At 33.4% G+C, this 27072-nt stretch overlaps 1 protein-coding gene across 2 annotated transcripts in view; it reads left to right on the top strand.

Annotated features, from left to right (window-relative positions):
- The window catches only part of LOC149064663 (intersectin-1-like), a 72923-nt gene that overhangs the window by 17424 nt on the left and 28427 nt on the right, over positions 1–27072 (top strand). Inside the window, exons 13-28 of one of the 2 annotated variants that reach the window (XM_089255386.1) lie at positions 389–476; positions 2256–2395; positions 2552–2681; positions 5066–5128; positions 5582–5721; positions 5852–6060; positions 7341–7500; positions 9508–9654; positions 10112–10173; positions 11544–11599; positions 12616–12809; positions 12941–13003; positions 16591–16626; positions 19178–19324; positions 20556–20721; positions 25834–26025. In XM_089255386.1, the coding sequence (XP_089111512.1) occupies positions 389–476; positions 2256–2395; positions 2552–2681; positions 5066–5128; positions 5582–5721; positions 5852–6060; positions 7341–7500; positions 9508–9654; positions 10112–10173; positions 11544–11599; positions 12616–12809; positions 12941–13003; positions 16591–16626; positions 19178–19324; positions 20556–20721; positions 25834–26025 (1993 nt within the window). The remainder of the gene's footprint in view (positions 1–388; positions 477–2255; positions 2396–2551; positions 2682–5065; positions 5129–5581; positions 5722–5851; positions 6061–7340; positions 7501–9507; positions 9655–10111; positions 10174–11543; positions 11600–12615; positions 12810–12940; positions 13004–16590; positions 16627–19177; positions 19325–20555; positions 20722–25833; positions 26026–27072) is intronic. The other variant, XM_089255387.1, reaches the window with a different exon arrangement.

Genomic DNA, 27072 nt, shown 5'->3' with positions numbered 1-27072 from the left:
CTATCAAAAACTTCCGAGAAATTTAATTATTGAATCCCCAATTTTGAGCAAAATATAATAACATATTGTAGAAATTCTAGAATCACTTCAGAAATATTGTTATACAGAGAGGGAAAAATATCAAAGGATATTGTTGTATTTTTTTAAGAGTTTACATTAGACTATTGGCAATTATAAACAAGATTTGAAAAAAAAATTGTTGTAGAGTGATTTATTGTTATATGGAGTAATTGCTGTACTGACTTTTCAGTGTAATTCAATTTAATTTTTCCCTGATCTTGTTTTTGAATTGCTTAGTACTTAATTAGATGACAAGAATTATATGTTTAGATAAGTTTTGATCAGAGAATCATGCAATTAGAATTTTTTTCCATATTTATATCTGCAGGAAATGAATGATCGTCTTTTGATAATAACACAAGAAAAGATGAGTCTCAAGTCACAACTACAAGATGTTGGTCAGCATAATCCTACAAGTATGTTTGCCATTTGATTATGTTGATATTTGGTAACTAATACATGAGTGAATTGGGTTAAGGTTAATTGGGTTTACGTAATCAATTTTTTTAAACTAAGTAAGTGTGTGCGCGCACGCACAACCCTGGTACATTGAAATTTTGCTATTGACCCTTTCTCTAGTTTGATGACTTTCAATTATCTGCATTTTTAATGGCACAGTGGAAATCACTATACCCTTTATAAAATGTCACATGTTTTTCAAGAGGAATTTTTCCTACTTTGTGGAAGTTTACTTTCTTACCAAAATTCTGAGAAGACAAAACTCAGATGAGAAATACAAACAAATGCTTAAGCCAAGGTGTGACATCAGTATTATCGCTATTGCCAATCACTATTACCATCCTGGTTTTTTTTCCTACAATTAGACTTCACTTGTGGTCGCAAACCAGTTTTTCATTCAAAAATGGAGGATGATAATTCACTCACCTTTATAGGTGCTTTAGCTCCACCCATTGCCAGTTGATCTGACAGGTTGGGGAGGGGGGATGCAAAACATGTTCAACCAATAAGTAGAATTTACAGCACAATCTTTGGGCTAGTAATTGCTGAAATAAGAGGGTTTTAAGAGGTTGGGGAGGGTGGCATCTCAGCATTTTTGAAATACAAAGCATCAGGTTGCGCAAGATATTTTGTAAATTTCAGGGAGAAGTTTAAAGATCTTAGTTGCCTTAGGACAGTGTTTCTCAACCTTTCTGAAAACAAAGATCAGTAAAATGTCTGAAGCGATTTGATGGACCACTTGTGTCCTGTATTACAGGACATTCCTGTACCTATAATTGTTCCGATATTTTTTTAAGCATTCTTATTTGAATTTGTCGTGAATACATAGCCTTTTTATAATTTTTATTATATTTTGATAATTATAGCAAAAATTATAAATATTCATCTCACATTTATTAGAGATTCATTATCCTTGTTTTATTTTATTTGTCAGGTTTAGCGTTTTGTCATCAATATTTTTGGAATTTTAATTACGATTGGTGATTGTGCCTACTTCTGGCAATGTTTTTGATGGCAATTGGGGATTTTCTTATTTTATGGATTATTTTTTAAGATCCCAGTTCACCGTATTTTTCTCAATGAAATACGGTCATGAAATTATTTGAATATTTTTTTGTGAAATACATATTTGTTTACTGTAATTGTAGCAGCCCTTTATTTCCTCACCCTTCAGCAATTTTAGCAGTAATTAACAAATTGCATTTAAAGCAAATTTCTATTTTTTGTCAAAATTTTGTGATATCCTGTATTTAGGATTGCATTATCTTTGATGATGTATGGTGAACTTAAGTATGAAAGTATACTACTATTTGAACCCATCAATTAGACTGGATTGATAATTTTATCAAGTCTGCTTGCAGATCACCTATGTCATCATCACAGACCATCGGTTGAGAAACGCTGCCTTAAAAATGTTGCAGCGTAGAAGTTGTGTATAGCTAAAGACGCTTGATCAGGTGCCATTGAAAGAATATAATGTGTTGAACACACAATTTTAATGCCTGATGCCCAGTATTTACATGATTTGATGGTGAATACTGTGGAAGTGAAATTTTTTTTCTTTTTTTTTATATTCACGAATAAATATTCATTGGGGAGTTCAGTATTCATTCATCGAATTTTATTTATTTTGGAGGGCATTTTTAAAATGTGCAAATTATGATACATGTTTTGTTCTATCTATTCATAGTGTTTTGTTGTTCTAACATTATGCTATTTTGGTTGCTTACATTTAGGTGATGCATATAATGTAGTAGTAAACAGTTTTAGCAACAAACAAATAACAATCCATAGGCTAAAAACATCATTGGATAACATCGAGAAAGAAACTGAGCAGAAACAGAAGGATATTGAAAGCAGTAATAGCCAATTACAAGTAATTATCATGAATTGATAGCTAAATGACAAAACATTAATAAGTAAAGCATGTATATAATCACCAATTTGGTTCTAAACGTTTTTCATTAATTTAATGATAAATATGTGAACACTTGATATAAATAATCGAACTAAATCCTTTTGAATACCATAGCAATTAAAAGACAAACTAGATGAGCTTATGGAAAGTCACAGAAATTTGTATCAAGAGTTTGAAGACAAGCGCTTGAAAGTTGTAGCTTTGAAGAAAACAAGGGATACAGGAGTTAGAAATCAGTCCTCAGGTAATCATTTTTATATTCACATAAAAAAATCTAATTACATATTTCATCAATTCTGCCATTCTGAATGAATAAATATTGTGTATACAATGATACCTTGAGCAACAAGTTCTTGAGTTAAATATGTTCTCAGAAATTATTTGCGACATGAAAAACTTTTATCTTTAACCCTTTAAATGGCTAATAGAAATCACCAAAACCCCCTTCAAAATGCTGTATATTTTTTTTAATGAAGTAGGTTTTCTTCCGATATTCAGCAGGTGCAAACAGGGGTTGAAGGAAAAGGGTTATAGGGGAAAATTTTTCCATTGAGAAATAAAGTTTATAAAACATCTGGGCTTGTCAATGTTGAAATAAGAGCCTTTTATGGACGCAAGATATCTCATCATTGCTGCTTCAAGAGTTAAGCAATCTTTCCAATTTGACATAAGGATTTCAAATTCAGTCCAAAAGCTCCAGATTAAATAGCAATTCAGCTGGACATATAAATATATATTGCGTCCAAAAATATATTTTTTTAGAAAATATTAGTTTATTTATTTAGCCCCAAAAATATTGAACTATTAACATAATGTTAATAATACAAATAATGTAACAAACTCCAAAAAAAAGACATTCTCTCAATCAGGGCCAGAACTAGAGGGGGGCATTGGGGGGGGGGGGGCAACTGCCCCGGGATGGAAAATTTAAGAGGCTGCAATTTTAGGTGACGGGCCATTCAAGTATTATGTAAGCAGATTTTCAGCCATTTTTGACCCCCCCCCCTCTCCCCTGTCAGCAAAATTTCGTCAGCATCTTAGAATATTTAATATCTTCAAAAAGGGGTGGTTGATGACGTAAGCAACCTTCAACCCCCCCCCCCCCTGCCATCAAAAGTCAGCAAATCTGAAACCCTGACGTAATACTTTAATGACCCCTGAGAACAAAGAACACCATTATAAAATTATTGAATTTTGAAGTTGTGGGGCGGCAAAATGTTTGCCCCGAGTAGCAAAAATCCTAGTTATGGCCCTGCTCTCAATTATAGAACACTTAAACTGTGAAGCTATAATACAATGAGATGAATTTAATACAACAAAACCTCTCTTTTACTGACACCAACGAGACAAAAAAATTCATCCATAAAAGAGGGGGTGACCGTAAATGCAGGGTTTGGAATGCATACTTTTGTTATATAATGGGAAATTATTATTTGGCCGCTAAAGAGGGATGACCATTAAGAGGTGTTTTACTGTATTTAAAAACATATATTCTGGATTGATATAAAACAGAAAATTGTACTTTGATCTCTCACTATTCCACCTTAATGTTTCTCGGAGTGCTTAATAAAAACAATATTACAACAAATGCTTATGCATTGAAAGAATTTCAAATTAATCTCTCTCCTAAACCTGATGGAAGAATTTTTTAAATCCCTACAGGTCAACCAGTGTATGTTTATTTTTCTTTATTTCTGTTTTTTGTGTAGACTACATTCTTTTGTATTGCCGTCCACTGTTTTTATTATGTTATCTGTGTGTTGGACATCCATTGTGTTTTACTTTGTTGTCTTTAAAATAAAATAAAAAAATCATACAACTTGTTACAGTACGTATTACAGTGTATTTTATGCAAAAAAAAAGAGCCTTTGTGTATGTAAAATTGTACAGTTTGATGATTGTTTTTGGCTTAGGCGTGTTAATACTTTTATGCACTGAATGAGCTTCTTGTAAAATTAGAGCTCATAAAACTAATACAGTCAATGCACGATGAGTCAAACTCCATTAACTCAAATATCTGTTTTTGTAATATATTCTCAAAGTTTTCACTCCTCCTTGGAACTTTTTCTGTATTTTCGTGTAAGATTTTCCCCTTAACACAAAGTTTTTCCTTTCAAATTTAACATTTAGCAATAGAATTTAACTATAGAATTTAGCAACAGTATTTAGCATTCAGCAATAGAATTTATCAGATTAATTTGTCTGTGCTTGCAAAAAGCAAATAGCTTTCTCAAGGAAGGAGGACAAAAAAAAGAGAGAGAGCCAAAAATCATTGCATTTTTTGATAGAAAATAATCTTGTATGCACTTTATTTATAATTTGTTTCATTTATATGAGGTAGGAGGGTCTGTTTCCGTAATACAGTATGTATGTATAGTTTATTTCTGATTATTTTCATTTAATAATTAAATACGATTGAATTAGAATAATTTATTTTTTCAAATTTCTTCATCTCCAGTATTTTAACAGGTTTTACTAATATAATATTGTGAGTATTATATTGAAGGTTACCATTATTTTTGATTTAAAAAAAAGTTGAATATATTTTGCAAATTAATTTTGTGCATGATTTATAAACATGATGGTTTTAGTTTTATTTTTTGCCATTTTTCTTCCTTCTGTCTTTAGTTGATAGGTTTGAAGATGCGTGGGGTCCTGCTGATACAGAACCTGCAAATGAAAATTGGGATGGTTGGTTGTTTTCATTTTCTAATTTTGAACATTCACTCTTATTCGGTATTCAGGTAAACCAGTTTCAAGAAATTATAGCCATTGGCATAACATTTGCAATTATGTAATATGAAAATACTAGAAAAATAATATATTTATCAATATGATTTGGGGCTTTTTAAGACCTTCCTAAAATGGCGAAACTTTTGGTGTAGATTATCAAGGAATTATATTCAATCTTGTACAATAATTTTCATTGTTGCGAATACAATGCAGCATATATGTGTTGAACATACAAGCTGCATTAACACATTCTATTTTTTTTCTTTGTGTATGAGGGTAAATTATTTATTCTTTCATAGTAACTTCGAAGAGATTTTCCAAAATGAAATTCAGTGTTTGTGTGGTCTAATTGAAGTTAGTTGATTAATAAATTATAGTATAACGACTAATAGACTGTATTATTCTACTCAGCATTTGGTGCACAAGAAGCTGCCAATACCGATACTGTAGTGGAAAACGTAGGACCAAATGTGTTGAGGTACAGAATTCTCTATGCATTCGAATCGAGAAATCCAGATGAGCTCTCAGTCATGCCTGGTGATATTGTATTGGTATGTTAGAATGTATTTTTTACAATTAAAAAAAAAACCACAAACGTCTTTTGTCACACTTGTCGATATAGAAATACATGTATTTTTTATGGATGTTTTTCTTAAAAAATTTCTGCATTCATTCTTCTAGGTTCCCGAAGGTCAAAGTCCAGAGCCTGGTTGGTTAGGAGGAGAACTTCATGGTAAACGTGGGTGGTTTCCTGAAGCATATGCTGAGCTAATAGCAGAATCTGGTTTAGGATCTGATGGTGGAGCAGATACATTAGCTGACAATGGTACCCTTGGCACTCCTACCGAAACTGTGCATATTGTTGGGACTGAAATGAAACGAACATTAGAGTAAGTATTGTATTTTTTTTAAATTTGTTTTACAAATCAAGGTAAAATTAGCACTTCGGTTTACAGGAAGTTAATGCTTTGGCTGCTTTAAACATTTGTTACATGCTAAATAATAAATTTTCTAAATTATCTTTAGTTTATGATCTGCTGGAAGAAAGAGGTTTTCTTGCTATGTTAATTTTTATTCTCCAAATATGTGAATCAATATTTAAGTAGTCAAAGATCTTAGGTATGGTGAACATCCAAAATAATATTTATTTTATATTAAGAACACTAGTATCTAGAACAGTGTTTCTTAACCTTTTTCAGTTTATGCCCCCCCCCCCACTATGAATTAAGTTTTTTTTCTCGTGGGGGCCCCCTGTCCTATCCAGGTCACCCTCTACCCTCATCCAAGAGTAAGATACTTTCTATTTTTTTTATTACGAATGAAATTTTAATAAATCAGATCATTCTTTGAATCCTGGCTAAGCACGGATTCAAATGGTGGATTGTCATCTCTCCCAGGAGTCAAATTATATTGTAAAAAATGGTCTGTATAAAATACGAGACGATCAAACGAACATGCATGATATATTGACCCTCTCAACACATTAACCGTTGCTCTGGCGGCTCTCCATACTTAGCTGGAAGTAACAGCTTACATATGAAAATCATAATACCAGATCCCATAATATGGGATATATGAACTGCGGACTGCACTATTCCCTCCATTATAGACATGAAGACCCGGGTCATGCCCACATAGACCCAGTGGATTAAATTAGATGCCCCAGTTTTTATGGACGAATCTGATGAATTCTAAAAATAGTGATATTTTTCAACCATGTTCACTTTTAAAGCTTTTCTCTTCACAGCTCTCTGACTCCCTTCACCACCTGTCGTGGATCACTTTTCTTCTGATTTTCTCCTGTGGCCCCCTATAATACCCCAGGACCGCAAGGGGGCCATATGGCCCCAGGTTGAGAACCGCTGATCTAGAAGACCTGTAGGTGCCGAGTTTGAGCTTTGTATGGGTGGGAGATTTCTATTTGAAATAATCCGTAGTAATTTAAGGGGTGCTTTGCCCAGTGCTACAAAATACTGATGGTGCTGAAGCTTCCGCAATATCTCCAGCTGCAATGCCACTTATTAGCAATATAGCTTCTTTAATTTATTTATAAAATAAATAATTTAATTTTTTTTATAAAATTAATATAAACAATCGTTTATAATTAATATTTTAATATGCTATTTATGCACTCATAACTCAGAATCAATTATGTTTGAATTTATTACAGGGGAATATCGGAGGCACCTGAAAATATTTCTGACATCTCGGATGCTGATAAAAATGTTAGAGATGTCTTACAGCATTCTGAAAATTCATCTTTCACACAGCCGCCAAAAGCCAATCAAGTCGCAAGTCCAGAAAGTGCGGAGTCACCAGTGCCTGGCCAGGTATAACTGAAATCACATTTTTTTGGTTCTTTAAAGAATGGAGAGGTAGCGATTTTTCTGAAACCCTTTTATTTCAATAAATTTCTTCCAGCTTCCAAAATCTTTCATAAATATCAGGTAGAAATATTTATTTTTAACTACACATCAACCCCCTCAATCAAATCATGATTAAAATCACGATTTAAATCACTTGATTTTTAAAAAAAAATCATTGATTTAAATCACAAAATTTAAATTTTGTTTTTTCTTTACATAAATTTAATGATATTGAAGTAAATGTAACCTGGTATGGTTTGCATGTTACTGATAAAGTTTGTAATTAAAAGAAGTATGGGAGATCTTTATTAGGTAAATATAGACTTGAACTTAAATCCTAGATACAGTGTAGAAAGAAAGCTGCTCTATTTCTAGATTTTATGAATAAAAAACATTACAGAAAAATATAGGGAGCTAAACTTACCTAAACTGCACTATTTTCAATGCATTGCAATGTGGCATAGGGTTCCCCTGATTAAAAAGCTGAGGAATAATTTTTTGTATAAAGCCTTGCCCTAATTCCTGATTCAAAATAATAATAGATCTTGTACCAACATAGATATTATTGGGCTTTTGATTTTACTTTTTGTATTAAAATTTTGAGTTTTCTCTTTTTTTTACCAAACTCGTTAAATCTGTGACATAATAAAAATATGTGAACTATTAAGCAACACCACGGAAGTTGGAAGCACACCCATTCATTGTGCAAGAAGCAATCCTGCCAATAGAATTTATTTTATTTAGTTGATGCTGAATGGCCCTTTGGTTGTACATCAAGTGAATTGAGATACCTGCAGCAGAGATGTATGATACTGAGTTGCCACCACACTCATTCACTTTAATGGGGGGGGGGGGCATCATGAATATATAAAAGCACTTTTTTCTACAAAAGTTAATCAATGAAGTTAATTTGGGCTTAATGACCTTTCATGTTACATAAACACAGATTTTTGGTGTTCATATTTTTTGCTTATAGTTCGTTTGTAGTTTATTCATTAATGCTTAATTAATTTTGAGCAATTGGGCAAAAAAGCAGTTAGGTGATATGAAAACATGCATTCTTAATGATTAACAAGATTTGTTTTAATTGATAAGCAGTCAGATAATTTTTATAAAAAAAAATCAGATTTAAATTTAAAAAAATCATTATTTTTTTGTACCCTGGTATGACATTTATAAAAATGCAGTGAGTCAGAGGGCCCTGCAAAGGGGCACCATGGACACTCCAGGAAAATAAAATGAATCAGTAAATTTGATGAATAATAATTTAAAAAACAGTGTTCCATGGGACTTAGCCATTGAAATTATAAATGAAAACTTTCTCTGCAAGTCAAAAGGTTTTGACAGCTGCTGCATTAGCACATGTTCGTAAGACCATTTCCAAGTCGATCAAACTCTGTTTCAGCGAACTGCTCTTTGTCTAACTTCCTGTTTGAAAATTGCTATGTACACAAAATGGAAAAGGTTCTGCTTGACTTTGAGTGAATTATAATATTTTGAAATAAATTAAAATTTGTGCGAACTCTTACAAAGATAGAAATTGCCAAAAAGTACAGGATTCCAAAAATTAGAGTTCTTCAATCAAAGATTAGCAAAAAATAGTTTCTGCGGCAAGTGATTCCAGCTGTGTGTTCCACTACCCTGAAAATATTTCAGAGAAGCGAGATTCGAATGAAATGCTATCATTTACCAATTCTATGTAATCTTATATTTACAAAAATGTTGTGATGAAGCAAACAAAAGCCAGTGATTTTATTGAAAATCATAAATAAATGTTGAAAACTAACTAATTTTTTTATTTCCTGCACTTTTTTCATCTATCCCATTTAGGAACTCTCTATTTTAATAATTGTCAAGTCCACACAAGTTTGTAAAAACGAGCATTGGCTGTTGTTGCGATATCTTTAAGTCTAATGTATGTATGCTACCTGTCTTTAGATCATCTGATTATCGTGTATGTTATTTCTATAGAGCCAAGCTTTGCCCGAAGATCTGCAAGCCCAAGCTCTCTTTCCATGGAAAGCTAAAAAAGAGAACCATTTGAGTTTTAACAAGGGTGATGTTATAACAGTCAAAGAGCAACAAGATATGTGGTGGTATGGAGAGTTTCAAGAAAAGGTTTGTGAAGTTTAAAAACTATTTATCCTGACCATTTTGTTAGATCAGTATTTCTCAACTTATTGTTGGCAAAGACGAAACAGATTTTCCTCAGATAAACTTGGAAGTGAAATTATAATGAAATTAAAATTATTCAATTGCACACAAATGATATTTGTAATAAAGGGTATTTAGATGGATACAAATGAAAGATTAGACCTAGATACTGTAAGTCAGCGGTTCTCAACTGGTGTTCCGCGAAGCCCCAAGGGCTCCGTGGCCGCTTGAGAAAAATTAAAAAACAGTAAAATTTAAAAAAATAATTATAAATATTTTTAAATAGTAAAAATAAATTGGCAACTTTGATGAATAATTAAAAAATTGGCCTACGGGGCTCCGCCAAAAATTTTTTACTTCTCGTTTATGTATTAGAAACTTATAACATCTTTGTTATGTAAAAAATGTATACCTTTTTCAGTGTGGCTGGTTTCCTAAGTCTTATGTGAAACTGATTTCCGGACCAATGAAAATGAATGACAAGTGAGTCCTCTCTTTTAATTCTGCATGCAAGTATTTTTATAATCTCATTTTGAATGTGCAGGGTGATGAAAATATGCCACAGTTTTAAAGGCTCTACCTTGAATAGTTATATATTAGTATCTTGAATATTTTACTGGTTTTGATAAAAAAAAAATTTCCAGTAATGAAAATAAAATGTTCAAATATATGAGAACTATGAAAAATGTTTATATTTTCACTAGAGTCTGCATCACCCAGCAAACTAACCAATGGTTTATTATCTCACTATTGAAAGTGCTGTCTTATTAAAAATAAAAAATGTAATGTACTCGTTTGTAAAAATTATAATTAATTTTAATTACAATCAACTTTTAAAATCATAATACAGTAGAAATTTTTGATTACCTGACATAATTGGGACAAGCCTATATCAGAAAATGGAAATATCCAGCTAACGAATCAGTTTAAAAGTCCAGTATTGCCTATACTAATTACAGTCAATGTACTTAAAAATATCAAATTTTTGTGTCATACAGTTTACTACTAAACTAAACATGCACCTCATCCATATTCCTCTTGCGGAACTTCTAACGAATTGGTACATGTTGCAATGTGTGTGTAACTATAGTGAACCTTCCGTGAAGTTTGTTTCTGTGTAATGCTTGTTATGTATAGTGCTGCCATATGCAATCAATTTTTTTTTTAAACTATGAGTTTTTTCTCAAATCATAGTGAGTGAAGTGTAATGAATGAATAATTGTAATGTAGGCTTGTTGCTCTCTGCGGCAAGACTTTTTAACGGGAGATTGGCTCGCATTCGCGCCTCGAAGTTGGGAACCGCAGTAAACAAACTTCAGCCGACCACCACTGTGGCAACGGTAGGCTTTGAACCCGGATCCTCGCTATGCGAGTTCGTCACTATAACCACCCAACCACCACAGTGGCTATCATTCATACATTCAACTGATGAATAGACATTTTGATCAATATTTGCTTTGTAGATGTACCATAAAGTAATTTTAGCAACATTATTTCTGATGTTCTTGCTGCTTTTTTCACGTGAACAATGCCTCAAAGCAAACACTAAAGTATAGTCTTTATTATAATCAGACTTGTAAAGTCTCTAAAGCCACCATGAACTACTTTGTTTTTTTAGTAAGGGAATTTAAAATTTGATTATTTCATCATAAAAAAAAAAAAAAAATTCAATGAAGAAACCAATGTTAGTTAACAATAGAGTTCAAGATAAACATGGGCCGAATGATCTAGGTTCTGTGTATGCTTATTTAGCATTATATTGACGTCTGAGATAATTTATACTGGATATACGATTAATGTCTGTTTTTATTTTTTAAAGTTTAATATTTTCCCATATTTCACTTTATTTTTAGTGCCTTCGAAAATTCATTCAATAACGTTGGTGAATCAGCTGAAATGTTTTCAGAAAGTGAGTAATCATAAGTACCTTTTTATTGCACTATTGATATGCTGAGAGAATTGTTAATACTTAGTAATCTGTAGGAATGAATGCAAATAATCTGAATCAGGGAAGGGGTTGTTTGCTATTACTAAACCAGACATACACCTCGTCCATATTCCTCGGCTGAATTTCTAACGAATTGGTACATGTTGGAATGCGTGTCCGTGTCGGGGAACCTAACGTAAAGTTTGTTTCTGTGTAATGCTTGTTATGTGTAGTGCAGCCATCAACTTTTCCAACCATGACTGAAGTGTAATGATTGGAGATTGTATTATTGTATGCCTGTTGTTCTCTGTGATGAGACTTTTTAAAGGCAGATCGGCTCGCATTAGCTCCTCAAAGTTGGGAACCACAGAAAACCAACTTCAGCGGACCAACACCATGGCGACGGTGGGGTTTGAACCCGGGTCCTCACAATGCGAGTCCATCACTCAACCACCACAGCAGCTAGGGAATACTTGCTGAAAACCCTGTTAGCCCGCTTGCAGTATGCGACTAATGAGCATAAATGCAAGATGTGGAAAAGCTTATTGGCCATATGAAATTTTAGGCTGAGTCAACAGCTTCCTCTGAATAAATTGTATCTGCAAAGATTGAAGAGATTGCAGAAAGCAGTTCTGTTGCAAGCAAAACTACTTTCAATCCTTTACCTGTATCACCCAAATGCTTGTTTGGGTAATTGAAAAAAAACAATATTTGTGTTCAGAAGACTATATTTGTTACAAGAATAACTTGTTTCTTTTTTATCTGTGAAGCCCAATTTGAGTTCATTAATCTTTTTTATTGATATAATACACACAACTCAACAGGGGAAGAATTGTTTTTAAAAATGTTTTTATAAAATATATGTTGTGGTTAATGCATAGAATATACTCATTAATTATCATATAATTGGTTTATTTTAATTGTAATCATGTAGAAAATTTCTGATTTACTTTTTTTGAAACTTGTTTTTCAATGTTTTTTTCTTTCTATAATTGAAGATGGTGCTGCAGAATATTACATTGCCACATATGCGTATCAGTCTCAAGAACCAGGTGACCTCTGCTTCCATCCCGGAGAGACAATCTGTGTCACAAAGAAAGAAGGTGAATGGTGGACAGGATCAATTGATAATGAACGAACTGGAATATTCCCCAGCAATTATGTTCGGAAGCTAGAACTACATGAAACGCCAGTAAGTGTTATTAACACATGTTTATTTCCCCCCCCCCCGAGATTTAATGTTTTGTCATTAATATTTTCATGTATGCTTAAATCCTATTGAATTGATACATCAATTGCTCACTATTTTTTTGTATATATCAGTCTGTGCCCGCACAAGAACCTGAAGTCAAGAGTGAATCACCTTTAACATTCAGTGTTTCTGAGGTAAAACATCTTTTCTTCTATTTTTTTGTTATTTTGAAAATCTATCTATCTAGACTACAGTATTTAAAAATCATTATGTGTCTGTGTCCCAGTCTAGACATGCTCGTTCCTACAGTAGATTTTCAAGCATTACCCAGCTCTTTAACCGTTTAAAGGCCAATGTTCCATTGAGTGGAACAGTTTTTATTTGCAAAAATCGGATCAAAATTGATTCAAACATTTCCGGTTTTTTAATGTATATAGAAAGAAGTTCAAAGTATTTTTTGAAATAAATTCGGAAACTTCAGGGTAATATAAACTTTTTTTGACAGAATTGTAAAATTTGACATTTTTTTGGGTATTTTTTCCCACCATTTCGATTTAAATTTGCCAAAATTTCAATTATGAAGTAAACTGAAAATTATTTTGTGGGTTTCTACCACTTAATATATCAATCAAAGTACATCAATTAGTTTCTGTGAAGAAGTTACATGTGTTCAAAAATGCATGTTCCATTTATGGAATATTGGCCTTTCAAGACAGCAGGATTCTAGTGATATCCAATATGCAGAGTGTGCTGCTTTGATTTTCCCTTTCAAATCACGGGCTGAATTCTGTATAGGCTGAATTCTGGGTAATATGACACAGAGGAATGTGCTTTCTGGGGGGGGGGGGGTGGATTGTTAATATTGGGTGAATACTTTTCTATTCTTGCTTTCTTAGAAATGCATGTTTTTGCGAACCGCAGACTAGTCAAACCAAGATCAGCAATTGTAGATAGTCTTGTTATGTTCAGCTGTGTGTAAACATGTCAAAAAGATATCTCACATTAGAAGAAGCTGTAGCATATTTAGAAGTTCTTTCAGATTCTGAATTAGAGGACATAGATATATGCCAATTACGTGCTGATGAACCTGGGAACATCATGGAGGAAGAGGATATTGCTGAAAACGATCTAGTGACAACAGTTCCAGCTGATTTATGTGGAATATTAGATATATTTTGCAACAACAAGGATGAGGTGTTAGAAACTTCCGAAGCGTATTCCTCAAAAGATGCGAGGCAGAAACAGGAGCAAAACTTAAGTGCAACACTCTTGCTCAAGGCTTTGAGCAATCCTAAAAAATTATTGCATGGGATGAAAAAAGTTCTTTCAAGAATCCGATCAAATCTACGGCTGTGGATTCCATTGGAAAAAGGTTTACCAATCTAAGCACATCTCTCATCCATACAATTATTTTTTAAGATTATGCCTCTCACCTACATTGAACATTTGGCAAGCATGACTCAACTTTATGCAATGCAGAACATAGAGAAAATTTATGTTGAATCCAATGGCATTTTGCAATTTTTCTGACTCTTACTTCTGAGCGGAAATCATTGTGTTCCTACTGAAAATTTATACTGGATCACAGCAGAGGATACATCTGTCTCCATTGTTTCAAGTGCCATGTCCCGCAACTGATTCAGAAAAATAAAGAGGTATTTTCACTTGGTCGATAATAATCAACTGAAAAATGATGACAAACTTGGAATGGACAAACTTGTCCATCTATAGAGAAATTTCCAAAAATCTACTGCAGTTTGGAATATGGCATGGAAAATTGAGCATTGATGAATTTATGATTCCTTATTATGGTTCATAGTTCAGCACTCTTGCAAAATGTTCATCAGAGGGGAAACTGATTCAGTTCAGATTCAAAATATGGATGTTATGTTCATCAAACTAAAATACCCCTATGCTATAAAAATATATTCTGATAAAACCTTGACCCTTTTTTTTACAGTTGGGATCCAGGGTCGTCAATGGATTATTATCTGTTATTCAAGATAGTTCACAGCATGAATTGTATTTTGATAACTTTTTTACATCATATGATTTTATTTCAGAACTCTCAAATATGGGAATTCGTGCCACTGAGACAATTCGAGAACAATGTACAGGTCTCATTGCCCTCTAAAATCCAAAAAAGAACTTGTGAAACATTCTAGGGGAGTGTTTGATTTCTAGTCTGATGGATCCGTATATAATATATATAAGCAGCTGGAACGACAATGCTGTGGTAACTGTTGCTTCAAACTGTTACACCCATGAACAATTGGGATCCATGAAAGGGTACTTATATGCTCACAAAAGCAGGATCAACGTACCTCAGCCTAACGTCTTAAAAATGTATAATGAAGTTATATGGTGTTAATGTGATAAACAAACTTCTCACAAGTTACAGACCAACTCTGAGAAACAAACAATGGTGGTGGAACTTATTTATCAATGCCTTGAATACGACTATTATAGCATGTGGATAATTCACTCAGAGTTGTGAGAAGCAGATCATATTTCACATTTGGAATTCTGAAAATAAGTGACAATAAACAATTCCAACAACAAAGAAGAGGGTAACCATTCACCGAAGTCCACATTGTCACCGGAAAAAAGAAGCAGTCATCTAATGGGCATTATATTGTATCTGCGACACAAGGACGGTGTGTGGTTTACCAAAAAAAACTATATAAATGCTACCAATATAATCCCAAAATAAATAATCATCAGAATATAGATGATACCAGTTTCCGCTTTCACCTCTCCCCAAGTGGAGATGTGAAAGCAGAAACATTCACAACATAATTTCATAACATAATGTTCATTCACACACATTCGCAATGTTCAATAAATGGAACAATGTGAATGTGAATTCTGATGATTATTTATAACGTGAAAAATAAAGAATTTTTTTCTTAAATTACAAAGTTGATCTTTGTTTAGGCATGTAAAAAACCTCGAATTCCAAATTTCGAAAATAAATAACTGTTCATAGTTTGGCCTTTAAACGGTTAAGATATAAAACAGTTATGATAATCCTTATCTTTAACATGATAACTTCAAGCATTGGCCTAAACTCTGTTCACATATTCCAATGTTTTGAAATACCAAATTGGAAGTTTGGTTTAATAAATAGAATTTAAATTAGTTGGGTGTGTGTGATTTATTTTATAGATTACAGCCAAATTAATATTACTTGAAACAACATTTTGCTGTTCTAAAAATAGAATGTGAAAATATATTTAAGAAATATATATATCAATATCTTTTTTATTAATTGAAGAAACATTTTCCTTTTTGCATATTATGAAGCATGTTAGAATTCAAGTACAATGTCTAAAAAAAAACAGCTCTCAAGTTTATTTTTTGTGCAAGATTAATTTATTTCAGTGTTTAATTTAAACTACTATCAGTTGTTTGGGAATGTGATTAGAAGAACTATTCATCTTTGTAAGAATAATGGGGAGATTAAGAATAATAGCAGTAGATTAGAAAGATAGATTAATTTTTTTTTCATACTTTGAAAAAAATATTTTTAATCAAAAGTGCCTTGTTATTTCCTCTTACACATAACTAATTTGGAATTATGTATGCACACTCAAAATTACCTTTTATGTTTCTATCTTGATAATATACTGTATTTCTTTTCCACATCAAATCTGATCCACATAATTTTTTAATTAATGTGCCTTGTAAATTTGCAAGTGATTATTCATCACTTAAATTTTTTCCGTAATTTTATTCACCAAGTTTCAGTAATTCAATAATTTTCCAACTATTAATGTAGTGTTCAAGCTCGGCAATGAGCAGTCCCAGACCAAAGGTAATAAGTCTGAATTTTACGTTTTATCATTTTTCCTCTATTTTGGATTTGCCAGAAAGCACGGCATTATATATTCATTTTTTTAATTTCTGCATATTTGCAAACTAAGTGTTTGAAATTTGAAAGCATGAACTTCAACTTGCTCTTTGTTTTTTTTTCCCCCTTTTATTCGCCCAGTTACAATTGCTACATTTTTGTTCTTCAGACTGCAGTTTCACAAGATGCTTTGCTTTGGTGAATTTTTTTTACATGATAAAATGCCAGACGTGCATCATTTTTTAATCATGCTACTTTCTATGATAAATAATTCTCATTAATTATGCTCATTTTCAAATATAGCTTTTCAAAGGACTATCACTCTAAAAATTTGCTCTCCAGATTTGGGCAGAAAATTAGATTTTACGCAAGCTTTCACGTTGTCGTGACGTCGTTAGGGAAAACACTCGTAGAGGACATCCGTGGTCATTTCCATCGAGCAGCCGTAAAAAAAGTCTTGGTGACCACATTTAAGCAACTGGCGAAGATGTGACTTTGTTTATGTAGCGTTTATCTGCAATCATTTATCAGGGGCATGACCTTCGTTGCCGAAATTCCTGTGTAATCGTTATTGCATTCCATAACAGCCATGTGGTAAACACAAGTTTTTTTCGTCAGCAACTTTGTATTTTGAAGTTTTTAAATTGTTTCCTCTGATTAAGTCGATTCGTCTTCAGAAAGAAAATATAAAACTTTAAGCTATATAAAGCTTTTAAGAATCATATACCCGAGATTATCAATCACTGATAACATCCACGAAAGGAAACACTTATGTCTTATGAACAATATATGGATGTGATTTCTCTATTTTGCATGGAAAGACTGACATGGAATTATATTCTGCTCAGGGGCAATGCAGAACCTGCCTTGAGGAGGGGGGGGGGGAATGGAAGTTTTAACTTAATTGATTTAAAAAAATGTTTTTTCGAAAAACTTTTTTGTGAATTTTTTTTATTGTGTCTATGAATGCGGGAGGGTAGGGGGGAATCTCCGGATTTCTGGATTCCAAAAGTTGGCACGTCTGAATGCTATAAAACTCTGAAGTAACAGTGTGAATGCTATCAGATGCTTTAAATCATATACAGGCCTCCTTTGCTTCATCTGATCTCGACTGATTTTTGCTATAGCTGCATTCTGAAAAATTGTAAAAAAAACGGCACCGTGGCAATTTGATACAGGGTTTCAATTCCAATTATTTAATCGTGAAAATGAGCTTGCAGAACTAATACCTGACAATTGTCAAAACTGAATCTGTTCAAAAATTTAAGCATTTAGATGAGACAAATTTGGATTAAATGCTGGAATATAGCATTCAGAGTTCAGTTTACTGCAAAAAATTTTATGGAGATAAGAAATGCAGTCTATCAATTATAGGCGGAGATAGACTCAAAAGTCAGGGATGTACAATGACAATTGCTGGGAGAGGGCATGATAATGATCATGTCAATTCACATATACTCACATACATTAGATCAGTCTGCTCCGCCTTTGGCACTGGGGGAGGGGCATCCCCTTCCCTTATTTCCCCCCCCCCCCCCCAACCCTGTGCTATCAGCCAAATCTACTGTAAAAAAGAAAAAAAATCATAATTTTATGTTCATGAATATTCAATTGGTAATGCCTAGTGTAGAAATGAAATGTCAAAATAAAATGCAATGCCCTGAAAGTGAAGCAAATGATAAATTTTCATTAAAATCAGCATATTGATAAATTTTTCCACTAATGGCATCTGTTCGTTTCATTTAGTTATGCCTAATGCATTTAAGTGGGCATGTCTACCGTGCAGTTAATTAAACACTGTCATGCAATGTAGAAAAAAAGTTTTGCCAATTTCTTGATTGTACAAAATTTCTGCTTGCGAATCAATTAATGTGCTGAGTTTTGCTTTGCTGCTAATGTTAATTAATATATTATAATTTCTACAAATATTGTCTTACTTCAATCTATATGTACTGCTGGAATGAAACTGTTTTGTATGTTCAGTTTTTTTTTCTTGTATATCCAAGTGAATTAAAAACATTTGATCATAAAACAATTTGAAAAAAAAATGTCATACAATTTTAATTCTATTACATCTCTGTAAATTTCTCATGTGTCTTGTATCACAGTGCATAGATAAGAAAACAGGATTTTACATACTGTAAAAGCTGATTATTCTGTGCTCAACAGTAAAGAATGTTTTTTTTTTTGCTAATTTCTTTTTCTTATGGATGCAAATTGGTTAAGGAACTTGGAGAAGATTTTATTTGTGAAAAAGTGATCTATATTTGGAATAAACCGCTAAGGGGTTAATTATATATTCCTCTTTCTCTCTAATCCTATGTAATTTAAAAAAAGGTTTTGGCAAAACTCAAACGAAAATGCTCCCAAAATATTTTTTAGGGTTGAAACCTTGATTTATTGTGTATTCATAATAATGGCATTAAATTAGTATATTTAGTTTAATATTAAGTTTTGATTGTGTGAATAAAAAAATGTATTTAAAGCCATATTCATCAACCACATTTTATTTCAGGGTTCAAAAACTTTAAAGAAAGCTGAGATTGTTGTTGTTTTGGCTCCTTACCATGCAACAGGTCCAGAGCAGCTGACTCTTGAGAAAGGACAGCTGGTGCAGGTTAGAAAAAAGAGCCCCAGTGGTTGGTGGGAAGGAGAAATTCAGGTTAATTCATATTTTTGCATTATATGTTTAATTGTTACTTTTTCATTATGTATTGCGTAAATGTTTATTTCTCTATACGGTTCTGAAAAGTACCATAATTAAGGTAATAGGATGTGTAAGCCCCACTCAGTGATATGATGGGGGGGGGGGGGAGTTTTCATAGCACTTCTTACATGCCAAAGCTTTGCGGAAATCTCTATGCCACTGCATGTAATTTTCGTTCAAGAACTACAACAGTAACAGCCTACTTGAAAAAAATAGCATAGCCTCTTACAACCCCACTGGTCCTCTCCAGGGCAAAATAATGACTGCAAGAAATGTTGTTTGAGACCAGGGGGGTGTCTTCAACACATTCCCTGCAGGCCATATGTGGCCTTCAGAGCGTTTCATCGTGGCTCACAGACCATTTTCAGACAATGGCAGAAAACATTAAAAGACTATCAAATTAAAAAATAATTTGATTGAGCCTTCATGACCACCGAGAATTATACTGCAGCATTATTGAAAGAAACGTTTTAAAAAGATTTATAAAAGAAACACTTTGAAAATATTGAGAAGGAAATTTATCTCAGAATAAATAAAAATCTTCAATTATTTTTATCCCTGTTTAACTCTGGGGTTGGTTGGTCATCTATTAAGATATCACTGTAAATTAGACAAGAAGCTCTTTAAATCTGGATTCTTCTTACAATTATAAATACATCTGTATAAGTTGGTGGCCTGCAGGCTTTGTGGGAAGTTTCAATTTGGCCTGTAATGTCTGAAAGGACTGAAGAGTTTGTTAGCTAAAAGAACTGTTTGCTACATTCTACTGTTTGACTAGCCTTAGGCAAACAGTGGAATAGTTGATATGTCCCAACTCTTAACAATAGAAATTCTCATTTGTTTACTGAGCGGAACAATTTTATATCTTTCTGATGGGTGTGTGCCACAGATCCATTGAAATGGAGACATATCAATGAAGGAAGAGCTCATCAAACAAAATAGCAATAACAAAAAGTATTTGGCAAAGAGGGAAAAAAAAAGTTGAATAAGCTGTAGTTTTGAATCGGCCACAATAGTTATAAATTAACTTTCAAAGTAGATTGAAAAATTCAAATTGTGGTACCATTTTTAGTATGTTGGTATGAAGTTTCACTGTAGAAATTTTTACTTTTTTAATGATTCTTGTGTGTGCCTTATTTTTTTTTTTCTGCCAAACTAAGAAAACTCAATTTTTTTTTTCTTATAGGTAAAAGGCAGGAAGCGACAGGTTGGCTGGTTTCCTGCATCTTATGTTAGGCCACATACAGGAAGTGCAGCAAGTAGTGCACGCAGCACTCCTGAACCAATTCTTCCAAAGCACAGCGATTTCATGATGAATGGAATCAATCAACAAACACCACCATCTGAGTGCAGTAAGTGATCACTTCAATATTGAAACTTATAATATTGGTATCATTTATTATTAGTTCATCCTGTAAGTTATTTCACGCTGGTAAAAAAAAATCATGTTTTGATCTTCTAATTATATCAGCATTGATTTTTTTAAATTATATCAGTGCTGGACAAATCCCAGGTGGCAGGTCGCAATTTTGACTAAAAAATTAGCATTGACGCCTAATTTTTATATGCATGATAACCAAATTGAAGGGACGACCGATCTGAGGGCAACACAAAATTATCTGAAACTATGTCAGCATGTCTGCTGGCATGGAAAGGTACCCACAAGTCCCAAACATCAAAGAATTCACTATTTTGGACCAATTTTGTCGGGAAATTTTTTTTGGTATCTGGTGGATATTTTGCTGGTACTTAATTTTTTTTTTTTTTTTGATTTTTCAAGCTCTGGTTTACTCTATATGCATGAAGTACAATTTTTTTTGTGTCTGAATGGATTAGCTGCTCTCATTTACACTCAGGGATGGGATTGCTGCGCCAAGCTGCACCATTAGCAATTTCCTGCTACATACTGCGCCATAACGTTGATTTTCAAAGAAAATTTGGCGCTTCTGCGCCAACCAGGGTTCTCAGATATTTCCCTCTTCAACTTTCGATTACGTCATTTGAATCATGCTGTGACGTCAACCTCGGCGTTGCTACTGTAACTTATAGAAAACCTTTGTGTATGTTCCGGTTTTTTTGTAGAATTCATCAAGATAACCGGTTCTGCCAAGGTTTCCTGCATTTGGGTATGAAAATAGTGTGTCCGTATTTCAGATTCCGAAAACTCGCGTCGCCTCCGACTGATTAAAAAATCGAATTTCGAGCTAAAAAAAGTTCAGGTTTTTTTAACCTATTGGAGATGACACACTGGTTTTCGGAATCTGAAATGTGGACGCACTATCGAGCTGGAGGGAGTATGATGTCAGCGGTCTTTGCCTTGCAGTGTTGAGACCGGCGTCCGCAACATCATTCGTCGGAAGATCACGTGATTCAGTGAAAACACGCACAATCCCCCGTTATTTTCTTATGGCGTAAATAGGAGTTTGAAACAATAAATGAAAGAAATAATTTCAGTATCGATGAAATAATTCCAAAATTAATGAAAGAAAATTTCTAGAATTAATGAAATAGATAATTTCAGTTCCAAAATAAATGAAAGTGATAATTACAGCATTAATGTAAGATAATTCCGGAATTAATGAAAGATAATTTCAGCATTGATAAAAGTGATAATTCCAAAATTAATAAAAGATAATTCCAGAGTCAATAAAACATAATTCCAGAGTTAATAAAACATAATTCCAGAGTCAATAAAAGATAATTCCAGAGTTAATAAAACATAATTCCAGAATTATTAAAAGATAATTCCAGAGTTAATAAAACATAATTCCAGAATTATTAAAAGATAATTTCAACATTGATGAAAGTGACAATTCCAAAATCATAAAAGTGATAATTCCAGCATTAATGAAAGATAATTCAAGCATTAATGAGAGAGAGAATTCAGCATTGATGAAAGAGAGAATTCTAGAATTAATGAAAGAAAAATTCTAGTTTTACTGAAAGAAAAATTCTAGTTTTACTGAAAGAAAAATTCTAGTTTTAATGAAAGAGAGAATTTCAGTTCCACAATAAATGAAAGTTATAATTCCATCATTAATTAAAAATTATGTAATTAATGAAAGGTAATTCCAGCATTAATAAAAAATAATTTCAGCATTAGTGAAAGAAATAATTAATAAGGGAAATAATTCCAGAATTATTGAAAGAGAATTCCAGAATTATTGAAAGAGAATTCCAGAATTAATGAAAGAGATAATTCAGCATTGATTCAGAAGTAAGGAGTCCAGATCAGACTCATCTCGACTGCATCAAATCCATGAAGTCCTTTCAGATAAAAGTGTTTTGGTGGAAGCATCAGAACTTTTTGAATGGCTTTCTGACATTATTTGAAAAAGAGGAGCCCCTCATACACATTTGGTATGATGAGCTAGGAGCTCTTGTTAGAAAAATTATGGCATGTTTCCTGAAATCTGAACATATTCAGAATGTTAGAATTGCTGAGCTTCAGAATTTGGCTATAGAAAGCAGTGAGAACTGGAGGAAAAATGTGGTGGTTGGTGCTGAAATAGAATCCAATCTTGCTGAGTTGGAGGAATGTTCTCAACAAAAAATTTCTATTAGGTGCTAGATCATCAAGCACTTGCTCAAAGTTTTACCTTTTGAGAACACCATGCTGAAAAAATGAAGTATTTGCATCCCATTTTCCGACTGGAAAACTCTTCATTATCATGTATTAAATAGATTGTTTCAAAGCTACTGAAAGTTTGTCCTTTGGATACCCCTGTTCTCTTGGATGAATGGATTTCTCTGCAGTGTGAAGATATACATGTGAGTTATCAAAGGTTAGATAAGTATTGGGGATCTATATTTGATCTGAAAAACTTGGATGGAAGTGCAAAATTCAGAATTTTGCTTGTGCTTGTCAAAGCGTTAATATGTCTTGCCCACATGGAAATGCAGACTGCGAGAGGGGCTTTAGTGTAAACAAACATTTCCTGCAACATAGATTAAATCTTTCGGTTGAAAATAACAATGGCATTAGGCAAATAAAATCTTATGTACAGCATTCTCGAAATGCTAAAGATATTGATGTCGATGCCAATCTTCTGAAAGCTGTTCGCAGCTTGCATCAGAAGTACCAAGACAGACTTCAGCATCAAAAAACTTTTGATAAGAAAGTTCCACGACCAGATGAGAATCAAAGACTAAAAGCAGAAGAAAGGGAGTTGGAAATTCAGTTGTCATCATCAAAAACTATGCCGAACACTACAGAGAAAATGGTAGAAGTGGGGATAAAGAGAAAAAACTTTGTAGACATCGAAAGTGGGCAAGTTCGTCTGAAAACACAGAAAGAAAAAAATATGTAGTGTTCTTGAGAAATTGGAGGAAAACAGAGTCATGAGTCAACAAAATGTCATGAGGTTTTTTAATGTATGCTTATTTGTTTGATTTGTAAACTTTTACTTTTTCTTCTTATGTCTAGCTTGGATTATGACTTATAATTTTTACGTCCCTACAAGTGGATGCAAGTTTTATCAAACATATAAAACTGATTTTTGACGCCGGAACCCTATAACTGGTTAAAATGTTCAAAATTGAATAATCTGATTATATCGGTTCAAAAAATTTTCATTTTTGACAAAGGTAATAATGATTCTGCTCACTGCTCCGAAACTGCTCTGAAAAGAGTCAACAGCAATCCCATCCCTGTACACTTGTTGAAGTACCTTCAAATGATTTTTAAAATTTGAAGTTAGTAAACCTTACATTGCCAGAATAGGAATTGACAGAAAACAAAGTAGAGGGGCTAGATCATGTAACTGGAAAATGAACAGATCATGATAAAAACTAGGACATGAGAGGCAAATTCCTTCGTTGGGCATCTGGAAAAATCTTTCTCAGCATTACAACGACCAGTTGCACATCTTTGGTTAAAGTTATCAGTTGGTGATAAAACCTAAATATAACCTTAACTAAATATAAACCTTATAAATATCTAGTTATAGGAGGTGTGTTGGTCTTGTACAGTTTTTTCCAGTTCAATGCCGCATTGCAAACTTACAATGTAATAGAAATATTATGCAATCACTCTGCATTGCCGTAAAGTTATTGAAGATATTGGGGGGGGGGGGGGTATATATTGTTGAGACAAATCATAAGACACCATATTGTGTGAATTAATATTCGGGTTTGGGAAATGCATTTGGGGTGTGTGACAGGTGTAGCTGCACTTGTTATAATAGAAAATATTAATTGGAAAATAATTTTGTACAACAAGGCGAGGTGGCTGCTCCAAAAACATGAGAATGTTCAGAATATTCTGAATAATATAACAAATTATCAAAAATCAATTGTTCTACAAAGGAACTCTGATAATTTTTGCACTGTCCCTGTCTAGTAGGGGGCCGCCTTAAGTTTGAGGTATCAAGTTGACTACTTTGTATTGTTACAGTGCATTATATAAGCATTTGATTCAAACTTGTCATTGCGTTGATGACAGTTCACTGGATTCAAAGCTGAAAATCATACTGGTAGATTGAAATTTTATGATAAAACAGTTCTGCCAAATAAATATTGAAAATTTAATCTTTGATTACATGAATTAAAATCTGTGACAAACAGGTGTCTCAAAAGTCTTTTTGAAATAGTGCATTTATCGGACATCTGGCTACCCTAAGACAGGCAAATCATAACTTTTAAACTTCTGAAAGAAAAAAAACAAAAGCAAACTAAAGAATACACACTGCTCCTTCCCCTCAAATCCTATCATCATGTAACACTTATCCTATCATCATGTAACACTTACATCATGTACAACTACAGGGTACAGAATAATAACTGATATAACACATAGGTATAACTGCTTTTACATCCTTTGCAATTAGTATGATTCTAATTATGCCTCTGATTAATTGTTTTACACCATACATTTTATTATTCATAGCAGGATTTTCATATTGAAATTGTGTTACCTATTGGTTCCATTCTGTATTTTCATTATGGCTCTAGAGCCCCATTCACATGTGCAAGATTGGGGGTCGCTTTAGTGATAATTACCGGCATGGAAACTTTTTTTTTATTCCCCTTGTAGGGGAAAAAAATGGTGGGAGAGAAGCTCATCAAAAAAGCCCATCTTTCTTGGGATGGATTGGTAGCCGACACCGACCTTCTCTCCCATAATCCTTTGCACTGCGAAAACTACTGTAAGCTTCTTCATCAGCCATATTCACCACTCCATTCTCTCCGCCTCTTCCATTCAACCCATGTAACCAGTGACGACTTCCGTAAAGAAGGGGGGATTACCAGCATAAACTAAACGTCATGTGAATGGTTTGTAGCGAAAATCCTCATTACCGGGAACTTCCCGGGATGTTTTATTGCACATGTGAATGGGGCTTAGAGTAACAATTTCTAAAAATGTGGCTTAGTGCATTGGAATTATCATTGAGTATGTGTAGAGTTATTTTCACATGATTATTCATTCCTTCATCATAGTTATATTTTTAAATGTTGTATCTCAGAGCAAGTTGTTGCATTATATCCATTCACTGGAGAACATGAGGATGAACTGACATTCCAGAAAGGTAGCATCATCAATCTTCTGAACAATTCTGATCCATCATGGTGGAGAGGGGAGCTAGATGGAACTGTGGGTCTGTTTCCATCAAACTATGTGGAATTCACTGGGAAGACTGTTCCCATGCCGAACAAATGTAAGTTTTTCCCCCCTATGTATTTTTTGTTATTTTTTGGCTTAATATATTCTTTAAAGAAAATTTTTTTTTCTTATTTCGTAGCTTACTGATAGTTCTATGAGAAATGCATACTTATATACTGTTTAAGAATATTCTACCTCGGGAGATTTAGGTCCTGTGGTATTCATATTAACCAGCCATCTGGCTAAATAATTTCTTCAGAGAGCAACAGGCCTACAAAGGGTAAAAATATTCAATCATTACACTACACTCACTTTACTTCTGAAATATAGATGGTTCCACGGAAAAATTAGACAACACTATATACGCACTCAGACTGTTAGGTCATCATCTATTGATGATGGAATCATCATCACTAGATGATGTGGAAAACCTCCATGTGAAGCTCATGACATCACTGAAGAAGTTATTTCACCTATAGTCATTGGATGTACTATTCTTCCTGCGAGGATCCAAGTTTGAGTCCATTGGTGTCACAATGGCAGTCAGCTGAAGTTGGTTCAGTTTTCCAACTTCAAGGCACGACTGCAAACCTAGCTCCCATTTGAAAAGAGAAAGCAGGTAAAACTTCAACACATGCTACTTACATAACAAGAAGCAGGTACCTGTAATTTTTACTTCAAAATATGGAAGACAGATGACAGCACCACTAGAACACATCATGCGCTTTGACATTGGTCATTCCCAGAGTAATGTTTACAAGGTGCATGTATGTTTGTATGTAGTAGTATTCACGGCTATAGACGATCATACGATCATGATCACATTTATGAGAGAACAATTAACTTCATGCTGCATGCTATTTTTTCTTGATTATGTTCTGGGGGCGAGTAGTATGAATTCAATGCACTGATTGTTTTTCCTTTCTCCACAAGTTGATAGTAACTGAACCTATTGCGTGAGACTTTTTCTTGTGCATTAGCAATGACATCAAATAATTGTTCATAATACTGAATGAAAATTGATGAGCAATAAAACATATTACATCTATGACTACAGTTCTCCTGAAATTCCATTTACATCATACCATTGTTATACCATGCC

Source organism: Pholcus phalangioides, unplaced genomic scaffold (genome assembly GCF_987345545.1).
Source record: "Pholcus phalangioides strain wild (caught in Gottingen) unplaced genomic scaffold, Ppha-v1.0 ptg000042l_1, whole genome shotgun sequence".
NCBI classification, from domain to species: Eukaryota; Metazoa; Arthropoda; class Arachnida; order Araneae; family Pholcidae; genus Pholcus; species Pholcus phalangioides.
Note: the sequence above shows the minus strand (reverse complement) of the source record. Positions and strands in the feature narration are given on the sequence as shown.